The 21,314-nt window shown below is 42.4% G+C and overlaps 1 protein-coding gene across 2 annotated transcripts in view; it reads right to left on the bottom strand.

Moving 5' to 3' along the window:
- Positions 1–712: 712 nt before the first annotated feature.
- hivep2a (HIVEP zinc finger 2a) overlaps positions 713–21,314 on the bottom strand; it is a 130,170-nt gene continuing 109,568 nt past the window's right edge. For both annotated transcript variants that reach the window (XM_031307867.2, XM_031307869.2), the window contains exons 11-17: positions 20,674–20,831; positions 15,011–15,186; positions 12,577–12,678; positions 8,366–9,218; positions 7,095–7,194; positions 5,177–5,272; positions 713–4,005 (exon numbers count right to left, since the gene is read on the bottom strand). In XM_031307867.2, coding sequence (XP_031163727.1) covers positions 3,265–4,005; positions 5,177–5,272; positions 7,095–7,194; positions 8,366–9,218; positions 12,577–12,678; positions 15,011–15,186; positions 20,674–20,831 — 2,226 coding nt within the window. In that variant the 3' untranslated portion in view covers positions 713–3,264. The remainder of the gene's footprint in view (positions 4,006–5,176; positions 5,273–7,094; positions 7,195–8,365; positions 9,219–12,576; positions 12,679–15,010; positions 15,187–20,673; positions 20,832–21,314) is intronic.

A 21,314-nucleotide genomic window follows, 5' to 3' on the forward strand; every position in this document is an offset into this window, starting at 1 on the left:
ATCTTTGTCTAAAATTGAGCGTCAGCGTCAGTTCTGGCAGGTCAAGTAGTCAAGACGCTGCTAACCGCTATTTGCCAACAACACGGTCGCATCAGCTGATCTGCATCAGCGCATCAGCTGGTCAACTTCCCCTCGCTGCTAAATGGCTACTTAAAGCTGCTTTAGTTTGCTCCTAACTTCTTGCTGCTCGCATCTATGCAACCCACCTCCTCCCCAGCTCCACATTGTCGTGTATAACGTGACATACGCTTCTATGTCATCGTTGCTGCTCTGTTCATATGGGGGAATAGTTTAGCTCTCCCAGTCTTAAACTGTGTGAGCGTCCCCTAATGCTGCTGCTGCTGTCCTGACTCTCTGCTTTTTCATGGTGCTCATAAAAGGTCAGGGGACTCCTCTGAACAGAGCCATACCACCAAATTTAATTCGTAATTTATTCAATAACATTTCTTAAAGCATTTTTATTGTCTGCGTTGTTCTTGACTTAATGGGCCTGACAGAACTTAACTAAGTTAAGTTTTAGTGTCTAAAAATAACCAAACTGTGACCGTTTCACAACGTTAAAGACATGTTTAATGAGCTTTATGAGCCCCTGTGGATGGAATTAGAGGGTAGAAATAAACAACCACTATCGTGGTATTGTTTGGAGGACTTGTTGAAATAAACTGTCATCAATAAAAAAACACAGTAACAAGCAGTCGAGCCCCGGTAAACACATGATTCTATTCATATTTATTTGAAAACAACAATCCATTTTTCCACTTCTACTGCGATTCCTCTTTGCCACTGGGGTCATACATGATATATGTATTAATTCCACAGAACACCATCACAAAAGTTACCCTTTTAAATGCACGTTTACCTTTTTTTTTTGTCCTTTTTTTTGTATTGTTGTCATTTCTATACAATGACTTGTGCTTTGATATCTTTGAAAGAGAGAAAGAGATAATTTTTTTTTTTTTTAAAGACATCGCTGTCATCATAAGTGTACATAACAGAAGGAGGATCGAAATAGAAAAAAGTCGTAAGAAGAGGATATACTGGTGGAATACACACCGATACAGAGTACAGAGATACACACTCACATTGCAGCCTGCCCGACTCCACCCAAAACTGTCAAAAGAGAAAAGAGTTGCGCCACTGAAATCACACACACACACACACACACACACACACACACACACACACACACACAACCTCCAAGTTCTCCCTCCGTCTCCTGATTTTAGTTTTTTTTTTTTAAGAACGATTATTGTTGCCTTGCAACAAACACACTCCCTGCTGCTGAGCAGAGTTTTGGCTAAATATTGCTTAGCTACGAAAAAGGGATGTCGAGGAGAGGAGAACAAAAAGCAGTGCAGAAAGCCTCAATGTCACAACTGTTAAATGTATCATTAGGATTATTTTTGTCAGACAGTTTTGGGGGTTTCAGAGTGCAGAGCAGCTTTCCTCCTAAACACTTTCAATTTCAATCAAAGTTTGCTGCTAAAAAAAAACAAACTGATCAGAGTGCTGGGACTTTTCATAGCAGAGATCCTAAGAAATATAAGGTGCATTTGCCAGAGAGTTTGGTGTATGTGTTTGTATACGTGTCCCCAGGAATAAAGCCATTAAATAAGAGTTGCGGTGGGTTGATTGCCATGGCCACAATGTGCGTCAATGCAACAAAACAAAAAAGTATATACGTGTATGTGTGTGTTTAGGGGGGTTGACTGAATATTTACATGGACTGGAATGTTTTCCCCGTTCAGATATAAACGACGAATAAAACTGTATTCATTCAAGCAAAGTTGTTTTTTTTTTATCAGAATGCGGAGCTTACTTTAATTTAAACATTGATATATTGGTGTTGGGGAGGAGTGGTGTGTGTGTGTGTGTGTGTGTGTGTGTATATGTGTATGGAGAAAGGGGCGGTGCGATCAGGTAAAAACCAACAATTTGAGCAGAATGCCACGGTGCAAGAAGGCATGTTCATTCACTTAATGCTGAGAGCAAGTCTGTGCAGCGTAAAAATCTAAAATAATACCACAAAAGCAAGTAAAAAAAAAAAAAAAGAGAAATCACAAGCAGGGACAGGCGAAGAGCAGCAGAGAAAATGTACAAGCAAACGACAATAACCTCAATGTGAATGTCATTTTACATGTTAAGTGCAGCTAGATAGAGAGATAGATAGATGGATAGGCAGGTTGATAGATTCTATATACTGTATGTATTTATATGCTGGGTAAATATTCTGGTAAATCTTACTTCTATGTTTATATACCTCCAAGAAGAGGGGGCTCACTTAGACGTATATAAATAGGTCTAACATATAAAGCCATATTACAGTGTATACATATCCTCGCCCTAATGTAAGCGATAGCAAAAAACCCATGCTTCACATAGAAAAAGGCATCCACGACATTTAGGAAAAAAAATGTACAATTTATGAAACATGGTAACAATAATAAATAGTATTATAGAATTGCTGCTGTACACAAAAAAAAGCCATTTTTAAAATTTCACTCATATAAAAATATGTTTTAGTGCAACCGTACGTAATAGTAATATCCATAACTTCACATCGCTTGTCGAGACTTTAAGGTGTCCAAAAAAAAAAGGAAAGAAACACAGGAGGTGGGGGAGGAAAAAGAGGGGACGGAGAAAGGAAGGAGAAGGAAAGGTGGGGGTGGGGGGGGTTGCATTTATTACAAAGCTGATCCGCAAAATGTGATAGTATTGTATTTACATTTACCTTCCTGCTTTGAGTGCTTATAAGAATATAAGCAACAAAAGTAACAAAAAAGATTAAAGAAAAGGCACACACGTAGCTGTCTTTTTTTGTGATTTCTTTTGTTTTTACGTACCGTACGAGTCCTTTCTTTCCGTTTTTTTAGACAGGTTGGGCTCGTGTTGGTTAGGAGTTACCGTACATGTGTAACCGTATGCAGATCCTCTTTAAAGTCTTTAAATAAGAAAGTTTTCTGAGAGCAGGCCCTGGTTAGAACAGGCATGCTGTACACAAACTTAACTTTAAACTGCAGAAGTCCATTTGTCCAAGAGCTGTTTTTCTTTGTATGCATTGTATGCATGTGTGTGTGTGTGTGTGTGTGTGTGTGTGTGTGTGAGAGAGAGAGAGAGTGTATAATGTATGTATGAATATGTGTGTAAAGTGTGCAAAAGTATATTTTTTTCTCTCTCAGTTGCACTTCATCCCTTCCTATTATCCAAAAAAAACATGACAAAATAATCCATTGTTTCTCCTCCTCCTGTTCTTCCTTTGCCGCCCTACGACACGTCTTTGCTTCGTTTTGTGCTTCCGGCCTCCCTGTCTCTCTCCGGCTTGAGAGATTTGGACGCCACGGGAGGCTGGAGGGTTTCAGCCCCGGGGCTGGGAGGGTGAGGAGAGGAGGAGGAGGAGGAGGGGGAGGAGTGAGGGGAGGTGGCAGGGATTGACGATGGCTGGGGAGGCCTGAGCTCCAGGCCGCCACTAAAGTGCTGAATCCCGGGACCCTGTGGAGGAGACGGCGAAGGGTGCGGAGACGGCGGCGACATGGAGACGGATGGCGAGCGCCGCTGTTGCTGGGAGTCGTGGGACGGCGCAGAAGCAGAGGAGGAAGGTCTGCCTCCATCTTTAGTCCCTCCTCCGCCTCTCTCGGCGAGCTCCCTGGAGTCGATGCAGAGCGAGGCGATGGCGTTAGTGCAGGTCTGGATGCTCTCCTCCTGCTCCTTCCTCACCCCTCCTCCCTCCCTCTCCTGCGAAGACGGGTGAGGGGAAGTCGACCCCCTCGGCTGCTCACCTCCTCCCGCTGCCCCTCCCCCTCTCTGAGCCCCCCTCTCGCTGAAGGAGGTGTAATGGGGGGAGGCGGCGTCGCTGGCGGTGGAGTCCTCCGAGGTGCTCTTCTGCAGCAGCAGGCGGGAGGCGACCTGCTGTGCCCCCTGCTGGCCCAGAGCGGAGGTGACGGACGCGGGGACGGAGTGTACCATCTGGATCCCGCCGATGGGGATCATCGGGAACGGCGAACGCACCTGAAATCAAAAGTCACGTGTTAAGAGAGTTCTTCTACGTTCTTCTACTTCTTGTTCCCAAACCACTAGAGCAGTGTTCCTCAAATGGGGGTACCCTCTAGGGGTACTTTGGAGTACTGCAGAGGGTATGTGAGATATTTTTTTGAAAGTTAAATTTAAAAAAATATATGTCATGCATAATTTCTAAAATAAGTATGCTATAATAATGAATACATTTGGCGATTCTAAACATTTAAAATAGCATTTAAGTGTTTTTCAGTTACAATGTTGGTCCTGCGCTTTAATGTGCCTCTTTATAGATGCTTTTTTTTTTTTTTACATAAATGATTTGCTCTGGTCAGGGGGTACTTGGCTAAAACAATTTTTTAAAGGGGGTACATCAGTGAAAAAAGTTTGAGAACCACTGCACTAGAGCACCACATGTGGAGTAATCCGCTGTGAAAATAGTCCACCACAAATGCTCTATTTCCTCCTGTTTGTTTGATAAGAACAGTGAGCAGCAGTTTAAACCAATTACTAAAACTTAAAAAAAAGAACTTTTACTCACTTTTATATCTGGGTATTTATTTTATTTTGTATGATTTATTTAGTTTCAACAGTTCTGCTGAATAGACCTTCTTCACGGCAGACATGTTGACATGTCATAGTAGGAAAAGCACAGGTGTATTCAAGACCATTAATGATGGCTGCATTCCACTTGGGAGAGGTCCTGGTATTGTTCATGCTGACTCACTGAAATAGCTTACTGGGACACTTGATGGAACTGTGCCATCGTTAAGGTTATCAATTTCAGATGATCTTCTCCTACTATGACAAATCAAAATGTCTGCTGTGAAAAAGGTCCATTGTTTTATAGTGAAACAATTACAAAGTGCTTTCGAGAATACAAAATTGAAATATAAAAAATAGCTAAAAAAAAATCCACAAACTAAGCATGAACCATAAAATAAAAAAATGATACAAATATTAAAAATAAAGTTATAAAAAATACAAATAGTGGGAAAAAAGATATTTACAAAAAAATGAAATATATATTTTAACAAAAATAAATAAATAATATAAAACAATTATAGAAAATTATATTAAATTAATCCTATAAAATACACATTTTAAACACAGCAAAATCCAAAAAATAAAACAAGAAAAAAGAGAGAGATATAAAAAGAAATACCTGGAGTTGAGAGTGGAGAGGAAGGTGACTGAACAGAACCTGGTGAGGTGGACTGGACTCCCGTTGCCCTGGCGATGCCGAGCCCAGACAATGTTCCTGGAAACACGAGAGGAGACGGACATGAAAAAACACGGACGTAATCATGAAGTAGTGAGTTGATTTAATATTTTTTCCCACAAAACAAATACACTCATTGGACAGTGCTTGTTACAATAAACACAAATTTGAGGCTTTGCAATGAAAAACCAAATATTTTGTAACTAAATAAACTAATAAGCCTTGATGAAATATGCGGTGGTTCTGGACAGCAGGTGTTGGTAAGAAAAACAAACACAAAGCATGAAGGCTCAGGCTAAACGTCTTGTGTCTGAAAGCATGAATCTATCATTCGGAGAGCGGTCGGTTATCAAAGCCGAGCCAGTCTCATTCTTTGCTTCACGCTTTGTTTGAGTGGGACCGCCAGCAGAAGCCAGAGTTTGGAGTAGGGCTCTTAAGAAGAAAAACAGCCGTGTTATTAACCACACTAATGCCGGCCAAGATCCCATTACCACCAGAACCCAGCAGCCCTATCTTCAATCATCCCTCTCTCTAACACACTAGTCTATCGGACTCGCTCTTTATTCCCTCATCCTCTCTGAATGTTTCTGCTCCGTCTGCCAGACGCTTTTCTTCCCTGCTCCTTCTTCTTTCTGTCCTTTTACTTACCACATTTCTGCCTCACGTTTAACACCGGACCACAGCAGACGGTTTAGTAAATCACAGTTAAGCACCTTTATAATGTTAAAAGTATTTAAAGTGGAGTGGTAACAGTGAGAAGTCCATTTCATTCTGCTCACAAAGGAGACTGTTCTCCCCTGAAAAACGCCATGTTCAAGCAGCAATTACGACTTATTTTTACGTTTATAATCCTAATAATAAGCCCTCTAGTGGCCCCAGTAATTATGATGGGAGCAAAGTAGGAAGTAAGGTGACAAAGTAAAAGAGCATCACGTTTTGTGCAAGGACGCAAGCTGGGGTGGTGGGTTAGCTCTAACCCCTTACCCTAACCCTAACATCCTAACCCCCTTACCCTATCCAACTTGCCCTAACCCCTTACCCTAACACCCCTAACCCCTTACTCTAACCCTACCCTAAAGCCTTACTCTAACCCTAACGCTGCCCATTTACCCTAACCCCCTTACCCTAACCCCCTAACCCTAGCCATCAAGATACCTTTTCTTCTACCCCAACAGTGAGTTTCTTTAACTTTACAGAACAGCGTCACATGCGTAACCGGAAGTGAAGTGATGTCTGATTTTAAACCCAAACCAAGATATTTTTCTAAACTTAACCAAGTAGTTTTGTGCCTAAACCTAACCAAACTGCGACTCTTTCACAATGTTAACAAAGTGTTTAAAACCGCAACCATTACATTCTCAGGTTTAGATATGAGGACTGAAATCACTCCTGTGGGTCGTGTCAGAGGGTAGGAATAAAGAACTTATATCGTCAGATGGTTTGGAGGACTTGTTGTCACAAAGGCACTCAAGGTTCATCCCAACCCTCTGCTGCCAGGCTTAATAAAAACAAGTGACAAATTGAAATTTATAAGCAAACTGTAAACAGTAGCAAGTGAGTGCTCTGTTCAGAGAAACATTAACTGCTGCTCCTATCTGTGACACAAAGATGAACAGGGTAATAAAGTCTTTCCAAAATGCAAAGTGCAAGTACATGTTTATGTCATGCTGCCACTTGAGTGAGTCTAAGTGCAGAGTTGCCTGGTGTAGCTTTAAATATATTCAAATCCACAGCATATAACAAAACTTTACATTAAAGTACATGGTTACAGAGAATAAACAGATGAGTACAATAAAGAGTAACATAACTTCTTCAGATTCGACTATAGAGTCTCTAATTTGGGAGTTTCATGGACTCTTACCATCTGCATCTCTGCGCTGGTTCTGCGACGTCCCAGCTCTGCCGGACCAAGCACCCCGGCCTGGTGAGCCGGCCTGAGACCCCGCGATCCACTCTGCTGGCTGGAAAGTAGAAATATCACATTCAATCTTTAACTTAATAACACATCGTTAAATTATTCCTCTATGAGTAAAAGTCCTGCATTGCTGATCTAGTTTTTTTATGTGTTGCTGCAGACTTTACTTTGAAATATGCTCTTTATTCTGTGTTATATCATTTTACCTGTAGTACCCAAGCAAGCTTAACGGTGTTTGATTTCAGTTTAGAGAGTATTATTTCATTTTTGTCTCATATTTATTCTCATTATCTGCCAAAGATCTTCCTTGTTGTCTGTGTTTTGGTTCATTTTGTAAAAAGAAAAAAATAAGTTAGATGAAATCTTAAGAACAGGGGTTAAAAAATGAAACACCATGGTATGGTGGTAATCTGCAAGTGCCTTTATCATTTCACATTTTAATTGTGAAAAGAAATATTAAAGCAATCCGACCTTACACCGCACTATATTATATACTCAGCCAGTCTGAGCTAATGTCTCCTATAGTCAGGTGTGCTTAGCAATATGTGATGCGGCAGAGCAGCCAAACTGTAGAAGATAGCAGTTAAGCTCGGCGTCTGTCACTCGCATCTCCGTGGTCAAACCAGCCACCGCTAAAGTTGGAGACAGACAACGGCAGAGCAGAGCGAAGTGTAGGTGACCAGAACAGATCTGATTATTTAAATGACATGAGCTGGTTTGACCACGGAGATGCAAGAAATATGCACTGGTCCAGAACACAGGACCTTCTTCCTGTATTAACTTTCTTGCTCCCGCCCCAGATACATCTGGCCCATAAGCAAAGTGAACGTTCTTGTGTGGGTTGTAATGACGCATTTTGGTACACTTGGATTTTTCCAGGTGTGAAACGAAACCAACCAAGGGGAAATCGCTCCAAGTTTATAAACTCAATAACTGATTCGGACCAGAGCAAACAAACTATAGGTGTGAAAACGCCTTAAGGAGCCTTTCACACCTACCTCAATTGGTCCAGACTTTCGGACTTGCCAGTTTGATCTGAACCAAAATTACAGGTGTAAAACCTCCCCCGGACCAAAAAAAAAACTAACTGGATCAAATGTATACAACGTAACAAAAACATGAACCTTGGTTTTGACGTTTCAGGTGTGAAAAGGCCCTAAAGACTGACCTAACAGACACGGTGAAACCTCGGCCAGGTTAATTTCCCCTGGACTCACCTTTGGTGGTGGAGGTGTTGGTGGAGCCCTCGGCGAGGAGAAACAGGCCGGATCATGGCCCTGTGGCGGCCTCGTGGCGACATGTCACGCTTGTAGTCTCTTCCTGCTGGAGATGTGGGCCGAGAGAGGGGCGAGAGCAGCGAGAGGTGTCCCCTCCGGGGGGAGAGGTCTCGCCTGTAAGCGCCCCCTGCCCCCAGGTCCCTCTTGGGCGAGATGTGACGCAGAGGAGAGATGTCCCGCCGGGGGGAGAGGTGTCCGGCGCGGGGCGAGAGGTCCCGGCGTGGGGAGAGGTATCGACGCGCTGAGGGCGAGGAGGAAGGGGAGATCGGGGACGGGCAGCCGGAGTGATCCGGCCCGGGCGAGGACAGGCGGGAGGAGGGCGAGGAGAGGTCTGGGAGGTCTTCATCCATGGAGGAGGAGGAGGGCGGAGCCAGCAGCCGGCTGCCCAGCGCCCGCTGCAGGCCTCGCTGGTACTCCTCCTGGCCGCGGTCGCCAGGTGGAGCCTGCGGCGTGATCTGGATGCTCGGCACGGTGGTGAAGTAGCCAAACAGCGGGGGCTTGTGGGTGTTGCCCAGGAGGTCCGATGGCGAGGGATGCGAGAGGTGTGGAGCGGGATGGGAGGATGCCACGGCCGTGATGGACACGGCGGGCAGGCTGTACGGCTGCGGGCTGGTTGAGCGCGAGCGGGTCTTCGGCGTGGAGTCGCCGTCGTAGTCGTCCTCGTCGTCCTCGTCGTCGTCCACCTCGTCGCCATCGTCCTCGCCGCCGTCCGAGTCATCGGCGTCTGAGAACTGGTGCTCTGCCATGGCGCCGCGGGACATCTTCTCAGACCTCTGGCCTTCCTCTCCGACATCTTTGAAAGGAGGAGGAAGAGAAAAGAAAAGGATAGGAAGAAGAGAAAGTAGGTGAAAAAATTAAACAGAAGAGAAAGAGGAGAAGCACATAAAAAAAGAATAGGAGAAGAAAAGAGGATGTAGGAGGGGTAAAAGACGAGGAAGAGAAGGAATAGTGGGAGAATAAGAAGAGGAAACAGTGAAAATAGATGGAGTGGGAGAGAAGAAGAAAGGAAGAGGTAGGAGGAAATAATGCAGCAGATGAGGAAGTAGACGAGGAAAAAGATGAAATAGAGGAATTGGGACAGGAAGAAGAGGAGAAAAAAGAGGAAGTAGAAGATGCAGAGAAGAGGGAAGAAGGTAAGAAGATGAAGAGGTACACGTGAAAGTAGATGGAGAGGAAGAAGAGGAAAAAAAGAAGATAGTAGAGGTATCGAGAGAACAAGAAGAAAGGCAAGCAGAGAGTGCAAATGTAGTAGAAAAGTAAAAGGGGAGGAAAAGAGGAAGCAGAGGAAGTGGAAGAGGAAGAAAAGGAATAAGAAGCAAAAGGAAGCGAACAACAAACAAAAGAAGAGAAAGATAAGTGGAGAGAGAGAGTTTTTATTAATATGTGGTAACAGAAAGATTTTGGAGGTGAAACTAAACCACATTCCCAGCAGCTCAAACCAATAAAATAGAAAACACAATAAAACAAAGTCATTTGAGTTTTTCTTCAGGATGGACTGCAGCCAAATGTTGGCAAGGTCTTACTGTACAGTAGCTGCAAAGTTACTGTTGGCAGGTGACCAACCATCACTGTGGGTCTGACTTTCTTATAAAGTGTAGCTGATTGGCTGATAACTGATAAAAAGGGGAATTTGGGGAATAGAAAAGTTGGTTTGTTGTTGTAACTCTTCGCAGTACAGAGTCAAAGTTGATCAAAATCAGAATCAGAATCAGAAAGGGCTTTATTGCCAAGTACGTTTTTGCACATACAAGGAATTTGTCATGGTGTTGTTGGTGCATGTCACACATTCTCAAATATAAGAAGGATAAAAATGATGGAGACACACGTTAGTTCTTCAGATCGTTTCATCTCGAAGAATCTAAAAATCTAAAAACATTGATATGATATATATTTTCTCCTCCACACTTTGCTCCATGAATCTGATTTGCTTCTCCTGGAAGAGAAGCAGAAGCCGGATTTAATAAATTGTATTTAGCCGACCGCTATGAGTGGAAATCAGATCTACTAACACTGGGCTACTTTTCCAGTTAGTCTCTTATATACAACAGTTTTTTTTTTCACAAACCACAAATGTTTATGTCTCGACGACTCACTGAATGACTCTGAAACTCTCTCTTATTCAAAAACCCTGCATGTGTGTGGGTTAAATGCGGAGCCAACACACACAAACACAATCGCTCACTCTGGGTCAACTTAAGTAAGATTTAATTTGGTGGTCTACATGGTGGAAAATTACCTCCAGCTACCAGTCAGACTTTGGTACGATGTTCAAGCAGCAATTACGAGCTGTATTTACGTTTCCAGTGGCGGCGCCCTCTAGTGGACGTAGTAATTATGACGACAGCAAAGAAGGAAGTAAGGTGGCGAAATATAAGGGCGCCAAAATTTCATTTGGGGGTGTGGATGGGTCGAATAAACTAAGTAGTTTTGGTGGTTAAACATAACCAAACTGTAACTGTAGAGAGTATTTTTTTTTAACTTAAAGAAACACACTGACGTATCCCCATACATACCCTTCTCATCTCTGTGCATGTTGTAACTCACAGAGGCACCCACCGCTAGCCTAGCTTAGCACAGATCCTGGAGGTAACCGGCTCCATCTAGCCTAGCTTAACACAGATCCTGGAGGTAACCGGCTCCATCTAGCCTAGCTTAACACAGATCCTGGAGGTAACCGGCTCCATCTAGTCTAGCTTAGCACAGATCCTGGAGGTAACCAGCTCCATCTAGCCTCCTGCTCCCAATAAGTGACAAAATAATGCCAACGTTTTCCTATTTACATGTTGTGATTTGTATAGTCACAGCGTGTACAAATAACAAGGTCACATGAGACACAGCCATCTTCTAACCGTATACATACTGGGAACTATATTCTCAGAAGGCAAAGCACTGCTACTTCTGCTACTTGGGCGGAGTGATTTGCTCGCAGCAACTGAGAAGCCCCGTGGTGAGGAGCAGAGAGCTCGCCTGGAGTTAGCGCTAATCACTCCGCCCAAGTAGTAGAAGTAGCAGTGCTTCGCCTTCTGAGAATATAGTTCCCAGTAGAATTTTATGTATTTATATTCACAGTAATAAATAGAATATTTATATCATATCAGCTGATTAACGGGCTTGAACTCGTGAACCCAGTCGGAGGAGATGAACAGCAAACATTTGTTGCTATTTCTGAGTAACTGACGGAAAGTAAAATAGTGGCTTTAAAATTGTTTAATGGGGATATTATAATAATCTAATAAAAGACTCCAAACAAATGGTGGAAGGAAGTTTTTTTCTTTTTTAAGCAGCTTACGTGTGTACTGTGGTTGTTTGACATGAGTCCTGGCTGTCAGGATGAGCTCTGCTTTCCATTACACTAATTGTCCCTTTACAACCGCGCCGAGCAGCAGGATGTCCCTGCAGTTCCTGGAGGGCGTGAGTGTGTGTGTGTGTGTGTGTGTGAGGGTGTGTGCAAGGTTGTGTTTTAGGCAGCTTCCCAAGTCTCTTATTTGATAGCTCCTCGCTCCTCGCTTGAACCGGAAGTTTGTTCTAGCCCTCTTTCATGAAGGCCATCTCAAAGCTCTTATTCCTGCCCCGAGGATGGAGCAGCGGGGATCGAGGAGAGAGGGCGGAGGATGGAGGAGGGATCCCCGAAGGGCTATGAGCGAGGATACACGAGAGCAGCCTTTCCTGGAAGCCGTGCAGCTGAAAGACGTTGCTAACTCCGCCCAGACACACGACAAATTCACGTGATGCTTCAGAGGAAAGGAGGCCTCATGCCTTGTTTCCTCTCTCCCTGCTTGAGGGAAGCAAAGGAAGGAAACGTGGATGCATTTTAACGACCTGAGACGTAGCCAATGTATAATCCTGCTCAATCATCACTTGACCCACTAAAAGTATGCGCTGGTGTCTGTACCTGCAGAGACTCTGCCCTCTGCCTGGATTTTATTTTATTTTGCTGCGTTCGGGATGTTTTTTGGGCGTCAGCCTCTATAAAAACGTAGCGCCCAGGTGCTAGATCGTAAGCATGCATCCAAGAGGAAGCTATGAAAATGGTGGACACAGTGCCGGAAAAATGCAAATATAGCAAGTGAAGGAAATGTGGGTGCAATTTAACGACCTGGGACATACCCCAAAGTCGCTTGTGTGTGTGTGTGTGTGTGTGTGTTTCCTACCTCCTTCCTCTGCCTCGTTATCCTCAACAGAAGACATGGAGACTCCCAACTCCAGACACTTTTTCATATGAGCTTTAGACTTCATGTGCTTTGTCAGGTTTCCTACAAAAAACACACACACACACACACACACACACACACACACACACACACACACACACACACACACACACACCATTTAATGACCCTTCGACTAGTTTCACTGGAAACCAGAGCTTGTTTGGCTGTGACAAAGAAAGAGGGTGAAATGGAAATAGAAGCGGTGGAAGAAGACCACGATATTACAATTTACAAATTATATATAATTCATACATAATGCAATTTAATGACAAAATGACTCAACTTGGTCTGACCTCTTGGTAAGCGGGGAGAAAATCGGGCAGATAAAAGCTTTTTATTACGGATGGGATGTCAGCGAGTCAGCATCTGATGTGAAGGAGGTTCCTGTCGGACCACAGCCTCTCTGCATGTTTTATTCATTTAACATTTAACCACTTAGTGGTTTAATTCTTCAGTTAAAGGGATAGTTTTGGATGTTTTAAAGTGTGTTTGTATGAACTACTTCTCCATCAGTGTGTTAGCTACAGTAGATGGCGGTCGGCACACCCCCAGTTTGGAGAAGCAGGCAGGAGTACCGACACGGAAGCTGAGCAATGTCCTGATTTGCCTGGAAATCCGGACCCAAATCTGAAAGATTAAGGGTCTGGCATCGAGTAATGAAAATGGCCCAACTCGAGGGGCGGCACCAAGCATGCATTTGAAAATCTCACTGCACGCAATTGGATAACACTACGACCAATCACGACAATACATAAGGTGATGTATCCAGAGCCCCATACCTTAGCTACCAGCGGAGCTAACTGGTAGATTAAACTCTCATCTACCAGAGGGGCTAACTGGTAGATTAAACTCTTAGCTACCAGAGGAGCTAACTGGTAGATTAAACTCTCAGCTACCAGCAGAGCTCACTGGTAGATTAAACTCTTGCCATATCCGGTCGGCAAAACAGCAAAAACGTCCTTCTTGCAAAGGAGCGATTCCAGCGCCATCTTCTGTTCCTCTTTTATATAAAAAGCCAAGTCTAACTCGTTCATTGTAGCGGTCAAAGCCGTTTCAAACAACTGGTGTTCATCCGTAGCCATCTTGCAATGTTTACTCATGACTTCGATGTCGCAGTGCTATCGTCATCTGTTTAGCTTGCCTCTGGCCCGCCTATATCAGATACACCGATGTGATTGGTGCAGCTCGGCTACAAGGGCATAGTTAATGAGCATCATTACTGAATGCCAGAGTGACTCGCTGAACAAATTACAATTGTGCTCTCGTGAGAATTCTGGACTTCCAGGGTCATTTTCTGACATTTTATAGACCAAACAACTAATCGATTAATCACGAAAATAATCGTTAGTTGCAGCCCTAAAGTGTGTACCCTATATTTAGAATATTTTCAGTGCTTTACCTTGCTGTCAGACAGCCGGTTAGGACAGGGAACAGAAGCCGTTATATCGCTCTTTTCAAAGCCACCAGACTCCTTTTACCATTGTCATTTTACCTCACAGAACACAGGAGTTACTGCTCTACCGCTGTCTCCATCAGTTAGTTTGTGTGTTATTTTTAACCCCTAAAAAGGTAACTGACTATGGATAAGTAAGTCATACAACCTCCCAAAAATCTGAACTATCCCTTTCCATCTCTAAAAACGCCCACAACATTTGAGGTCGGGAAGTTCGGTCTGGACTTGATCTGTTGTGGAGCAACTATGCTCCAACTAGAGCTGTTCGGACCAATCAAATTGTCAGGGGGGGCTTTATACGATGATGGACAGATGATCAACAGTAACATAATCAACCACGTCACCAAAGAGCGCTTGGGTTGAATTCGTTTACAACGCTGGAGAATTGAGATGTGTAGATTCCACCATGGCGTCTGTTATAGAAGATATCGCCAGCGCATTCATTTTAAAAGAGGAACAGAGAACCGCGATCAAGGCGTTTGCCGTGGGGCTAAGTTCGGTTGGCATCCAGGCTAACGTCACATACGCCGTTGCGCTGATTGGTTGTAGGTCTATCCAATTGAGTGCAGAGGCATTTTCTTTCCTGGTTCGGTTGAAACACGCCCCATAATCACAGCCCAATGGAGCAGTATCAGACTCATGTTCTGACTAGAATCTGAGTATGACGACGTCAGGCTAGCAAACACCCAAAAAATATACTGCACCATGATAATCAAAAAAGGGTTTTTCTACCCTGATGAGGAGCAAATGTATCAGATGATTATGAAACATCCTCTATGTTGAATCATAGCACAGAACAAACATCTGCTGTATCTAATGTTGACTGCAGTCAGAAAGTTTTCCGATCCTTGAAAAGTCCATTCTACGTCACATTTATGTTCATAAACGAGCAGCAACAAGTAAAAGGAAGAAGCCGTCTACCTTTCGTCTTGAAAGCGAAGTTGCAGAACTTGCAGACGTACGGCCGGACGTCGGTGTGCGTTCGGATGTGTTTCTTCAGCATGCTGGGTTTCTTACAGCGGATGCCGCACTCTTCGCAGATGTATTTTCCCCGACCGCGGCCGCGAACGTAAACATAGTCCTCATTGGATTTGTACCTGGAAGAAAGAGCAGGTAACTGAAAAGTTACAGAGACTGAAAAATAGAAATAACATGTTTTACAAAAGAATTCCTTTAAGATTAGTGATCAAAAGCAACAAAAAAAAAAAACATGAATTCCGAGCTTTAATTCTAAATAAATAGAAAGGGGTATGATCAACTGAAGTTTAACAGATATTGTTCATTTATATATAAAAAAGACTGAACTCTCTACCAACCAGGGGCGATTCTAGGATCAGACCTTTAGAGGGGCTCAGCCCCTAATGAGAATGTGACATGGATACAGTGTTGTTTTTTTTAAATAAATCTATAACATAACCCACGTTTGATAAGAATACCTTAAGTTGAAAAATAAAGTTGTCGGTGCTCTCTGCAGGAAATAACCGCAAACATTTCAACAATTTCTTTTAACTTATTGGCAGATAGATACACGCACTCTAAGAAATATCTGTGTTTTTTACAACACGTTCTCACATTCATCTCGTAAAATAAGGACGCTTGGTCAGGTGCGTTTGTCGTTCTTATTGACGCTAAAAGTCTCCTTTAGCACTTTAAGTAAACGCGCTTGGTCGGGACTACTGCTGTCCCTTTAGCGCCGTCCCTTAAGCGCCGTCCCTTTAGCGCCGTCCCTTTAGCGCCGTCCCTTTAGCGCCGTCCCTTTAGCGCCGTCCCTTTAGCGCCGTCCCTTTAGCGCTATAATTAAACACGCTTGGTCGGGACTATTGCCGTCCCTTTAGCGCTATAAGTAAACGCTATTGGTTGGGACTATTTCCGTCCCTTTTGACGCAGTTATGTTAAGGAAAAGGTCATGAGTGGGTGTATGGTTCCGTTACACGCGGGAACTACGGGACGTTTGGGTTTAGGAAAGGGTCGTGGGTGGGCGTACGGTTCTGTGACACGCGGGAGGAAAGAAAAAAACGACTATAGCAAGCGTGACAAGCGGGACGCGAACCCCGCTCTCCTGGGTGAAAGTCCTGTGTTTAACCTATCCACCCCCCCAACCAACCTCCTTACGTGGAAATTTGCCGTTACATACTACTCTCTAAATCCTATCGTTACACAAACACGTGAAAGACACCTTTTTTGTCGCATCAGACGCTGACAGCCACTGTCCAAACGTCCTTATTTTACGAGTTCGGAATGAGAACGGGTTGGTTTTTTAACAGTTTTGTCCATAGAACTTGATTCACAGGTGTATTTTTGTTTTTTATATTTGAAATGCTCCGACAACTTTTGTCCGCCACAGAGGATGTTTGTGGGACATGAGAGTCCACGTTGTCACTATTTTTTTTTTACAGTTTTTTTTCCCCTCAAATTTCTTGACGCTTTTTTTCAACATTTTGGCCATTTTTTTTGACGTTTTTGTCACTTTTTTACAACCTTTGTGACACTTTTTTCAACCTTTCAATCATTGACGCTTTTCCCCATGTTTTTGTTGCTTTTTTTTGCGTTTTTTTTTTTTCAAATTTTCTGTATTTTAAAGCGTTAGTGCCTAACTTTTTGATATTAATGAACGTCCGTTACATTCAAGCCGTTGCCAAATGAGTTGCTACAAAGCTAATTAAGACTATCAGCTCCACACAACTCTCTCTGGATTTCTCAGTATGACTATGTTCAGAAGATTGTGGCGTCCGGCGACTTTGCCGCGCAGAAACTCGAGTGAAGATAATGAGCTCTTCTGAATAGTCCATCATGTTTTTTTAATCCTCCGTGTACTCCTTGGTTACTAGTAGCTGTTTGGAGGAAGTGTGGGGGTGCTGCGTGATCACAGAAGGCTTGTATCATGTGGACGCACCGACAGTGTTGTTGTCATTACTTAGAATTCCTCATGGGGAAGACAGAAACTACACACTATAGCTTTAACTGAGGTACACACATCAGTTCCGTTTTTTTTATTACGGGACAGAGTCCGGCTAATGAGCTGCCAGAACTTTTTCTGTTATTTTACGGATTTAGTTAGTACAGATAATGATATGTTTGTAGTTAACTGAAATCTGATGCATCATCAGACTCATGTTTGCTACCCAACATTATAACAGGTTATTCTTAATCTTGTCATGAGTTACTGGATAAATTACTTTGGGACTATTCAAACCAAACAGGGGGGGGGGTGGGGAAACCCATTTTTGGTCGACCTGGACATAACCCGCACAACATATGCAACTGTATTTGAGATGTCTTTGTTTCAGGGACTCAGAAGCTAAAATGGGAAACAATGCAACATTCCACCTCTGGGTTTTGTGTTTGTCGTCTTCATGGTGTCCTTTTTGTCTTTATTCTAAAAACAGATAACCACAGTCCTCCCTCCAGTCCAACTTCCAAAAGACTTAAAAAAAAAAAACACAACATCACTGTCAGGCATGATTTGTCTATTCCAAAAGAGGCTTCGAGTGAAACAGCGGACATTTGGCAGCAGGATCAGTGCAAGAGTCTGTCTTTCATGGAGAGAAATTACCACCGACCACCAGTCAAATGCTCGTAAATGTAGTCTGTCTTTGCTCTGTGGCAGAAGCATCACATTCAGGTTCTTTTTTTCAAAGCAAAATCTCCTCTGTGTTGAAAAAACGGCTGGTTGAACTGTGTCGTTTCCTGTCCTGTCTGCACTAGGTAATGGGTAGTTCAGGGCCTCATGTGTTAAAGGCGGTCAAATATCAGGAACATCAAACAACCCGCCTGCATCGGCGAGGGCAAACGTGTCTTTCAACTGCGCCGCGGAAGTGGGAAATGCCTCTGAACGCTTGTCTGAGTCGAGACGTTTACACAGCTGCGGCCAGTTATGAAAATGAATTATGATGATTGTTTTGTTTTATTTTATTTTATTCACAGCATACGGCAAGATCATAAAGCAGATTCTCTTTCAAAACTACTGAAAATTTTCACAGAAGTAATGGGTTTGTTTTCTCTGTCAAAACTTGCCCTTTGGGGAGTTCTTTCATCCAGAAAGACTTCGACCCTGTGTGTGTTTCTGTGCGTCTGATTGCTTATTACTTGTATTCATGCTGTTTATGTAAGTGCATGTGTGTGTAAGTCTTTGCCCTTTTGCCCTGTTTGTATGCTTTCATCCACTTATTGCTTCTAAAGTGTCCTTTGGGGACAAAAGGGAATTACTTCACTGTCTGCTGCATTTAATAACTCCCTGCATGTGTGTGTTTGTGTGTGTGTGCTCCGTCTGTTCCATTTTGTAACCTTGGTCTCACTGGCACTACTGTAAGAGTATAAAACATTATGATACTCTAGGAATGTCTCAAAATACAGAGCTCTAACTCCCTCACACAGCCTTTATTTGACCATTTAAGGTACGTTTTAGGACACATTCCTGTGCTTTCTATATGGGGAACTAAGATTTATGTGACTTTAATAACATGATAAATAATAATAAAGGATCTTCTTGGCTTCATTGCTATCAAACAAAACCTTTTTATTGCCTCTATTGTCAAATGAAAAAACGATCTCACCCCACAACAGATCTCTAAAAGTAGGGACAAGCATGGTTTTGAAATGTATTTTTCCATACTTGTGCTATTATGACTTATGAGTCTTTCAACAAATCCCTTTAAAAACTGGCAAAATTATGATTTAAATCTGAAAATATCTAATCAAAGAAAAAGAAAAGATGAGTACAGAGCTGAGCAATCATTCAATGACAGCTTTTGGTACTCGATACTCAGTTCTTAGGTTGGTACCAAAAGGCCCTACCTGGGACCTAACCCTTTTGCAAGAGATAACAGTTTTTTGTGTGTGTTTTGCATCCGTCTTCTTTAGGTTTGCTGTATGTTTAGGAAGCTGGCTGCAAAACTAGTCGTACGCTCTCTAACCTCATGCAGAAATAAACTGCACTCTCATATTTCATATCTTATTTGAAGCTGTGCATTAGTAAACACACTTCTTGTCCTCAGTCCTATGAGTCAAAAACAAAAGTTGAAATGCTTTATTATCGGCAGTATTTAGTATATTAGTTATGGAATGAGACTTTAGTCATGCTCCGAACTTTTGAATACTGAAAACTATGTTGTTACGAGTGAGACACATTGTTGTAAAACACAACACAGTAACATGCAAATAAAAGAAATCTAATAAAACTTCTCTTAACAGAATAAATAAATACTAAAGTTGCTGTTGTTAGAAAAAACAGCGTGAAAAGGCCTTTAAAATACAACTAATGAGGGACAGATCTCACTTCACACCAGTCTATAAAAGTGAGAGCAAGAATAATGAAAGCCGACATCCAATTACAGCGATGCAGCTCAAGTCGTTGGCCTGTGATGGGTTTACCAGGCTCAGGCTGTTGGCCTGACTCACACAGGCACAAATTAAGCCCAAAGAATAGGTTGTAAATGAATAAGTCTATTTTTTTAAATTTGTTTTACCTAAGAAGATTTTCCGATTAATTATGCTGTAACAGATGCCCTTAAAGTTCATACAAAAGTCGTCTGTGCTCAGTTTTGATGAATATTGAGCTGTAAGGATAAAACAAGTAATCAGACCACTCCGTATTTTGTGAGTCAGAGGCACCGGTGTCTTATTTTTGTCATTGGTTATTTTTTAGTTTTACTTATTGATGCATTCTTCTTCTTATTACATTTGAATGTTGTCTTTTTTTAATTTATTTTAGAGTAGAGAGAGAATCGTAATTAAAGCACTTTGTGCCCATGTTGTGAAAAGTTCTGGATAAAAATTTTCATATAATCGATGATACTGCAAATAAAAGAGAGCAAAAACATTTTGAAATACTGAGCTTGCTATCACACTCAGACATTGCTTTGTTCGGTAGCTTGATTGATTGATTCTTGGCTCTAAAAAGAATCATAATGGTTTGGATTCGGTTCTCTAGCCTTCTCAGTTTCTGCTGGTAGTTTTAGAAAATCACAGATCCAAATCACTGTCAAAATCAAACCAATTATTCCTTAAAAAAAGTGATCTCTGCGCACCAGATGTGACTGAAACTCCTTTTGAGATAGTTACAAAGAAACCAAACAAGAATCTGAAATGAAAACATTATTTCGATGCATTTGTGTCTGGGAAAACTATATTATAACTATATACTATTGCTATAATCATACCAAAGATAAACCTCTTTATAGAAGATTCATGTGTATGTTCTTCTACATTAGGCTGTCTTTATAACTTTTTCCTTTGATTATTGACTTTCAAGTCTCATTAGGATTTGAATTATTTAGCAGAGAGTTTTAAGTAGTATCCCCAGTCACAGAAAAATAAATGCAGACTTTCAGTAAAATACTTTCAATCTTCTCTCTGCTCCAAGGGAGGATGAAACAAACTCCAGAATAATGTGTGTGATGTGATGTGTACTGTACAGGGCAAGGGCAAACAGTTTAAATGTTTAAAAAGGCAAAAGTCCTATATATCATCCAGATTTTAGGTAGGCAAAAATTCCACAAAAACTCCTAGAAAATATGTGTGCTGTTCATCTCGTTCACTAGAATAGTGAAAGTGACTGGACTGGTGTGTGTATTTGCAGGACGTACCCGCCTTCGAAGATCTTGATGCGGGTCGGTTCAGTGGCAGGCTGTTTGACCGAGACCTCCTTCTCTACCTGCTCCTCCTTCGAACGGTCCCACGACACAACTCCCTTCATCTTCCTCCCATAATTACCAACATCAACTGGCATCAGCTCTGGTTTCAACTAGAGATGAGACAAGAAGAAGAAAAGAGGGGAGAGGAGTAGCATGAATTAACCTTTCACACTTCCCGTGCGTGTGTTTGCATCAATGCACGCACACGTAAATGTTATTTGCTGCATATATTTGTATGTTAACACTGTTTTAAACTTCTATATTTTACATCATTACAGGGCTAGTCTAGATCAACGGAAGCACATTTCCAGGTTAACCAAGCCTGACATCCGGCGCATCAGATGTCAGGCTTGGTTTACCATGTATCAGCTAATTTAAATAGCTCACGTTACTGTATTGTGTGAATAACTGCATTTAATATTTTATGTGGAGTTTTCTTTTGCGGGGTGCAAATGTTCCACCAAAACAAGTCCCTTTACCGAGACTATTTGGCAGAGCCACCGTCGCTGTGTCCGGAGCTTAGCACCGCCCAAAACGATTGTGATTGGTTTAAAGGAATACAAACAACCCTGAATGTTTTTTTCTCCTATCCA

This window comes from Sander lucioperca, chromosome 19, assembly GCF_008315115.2.
Source record: "Sander lucioperca isolate FBNREF2018 chromosome 19, SLUC_FBN_1.2, whole genome shotgun sequence".
Classification (NCBI taxonomy): Eukaryota; Metazoa; Chordata; class Actinopteri; order Perciformes; family Percidae; genus Sander; species Sander lucioperca.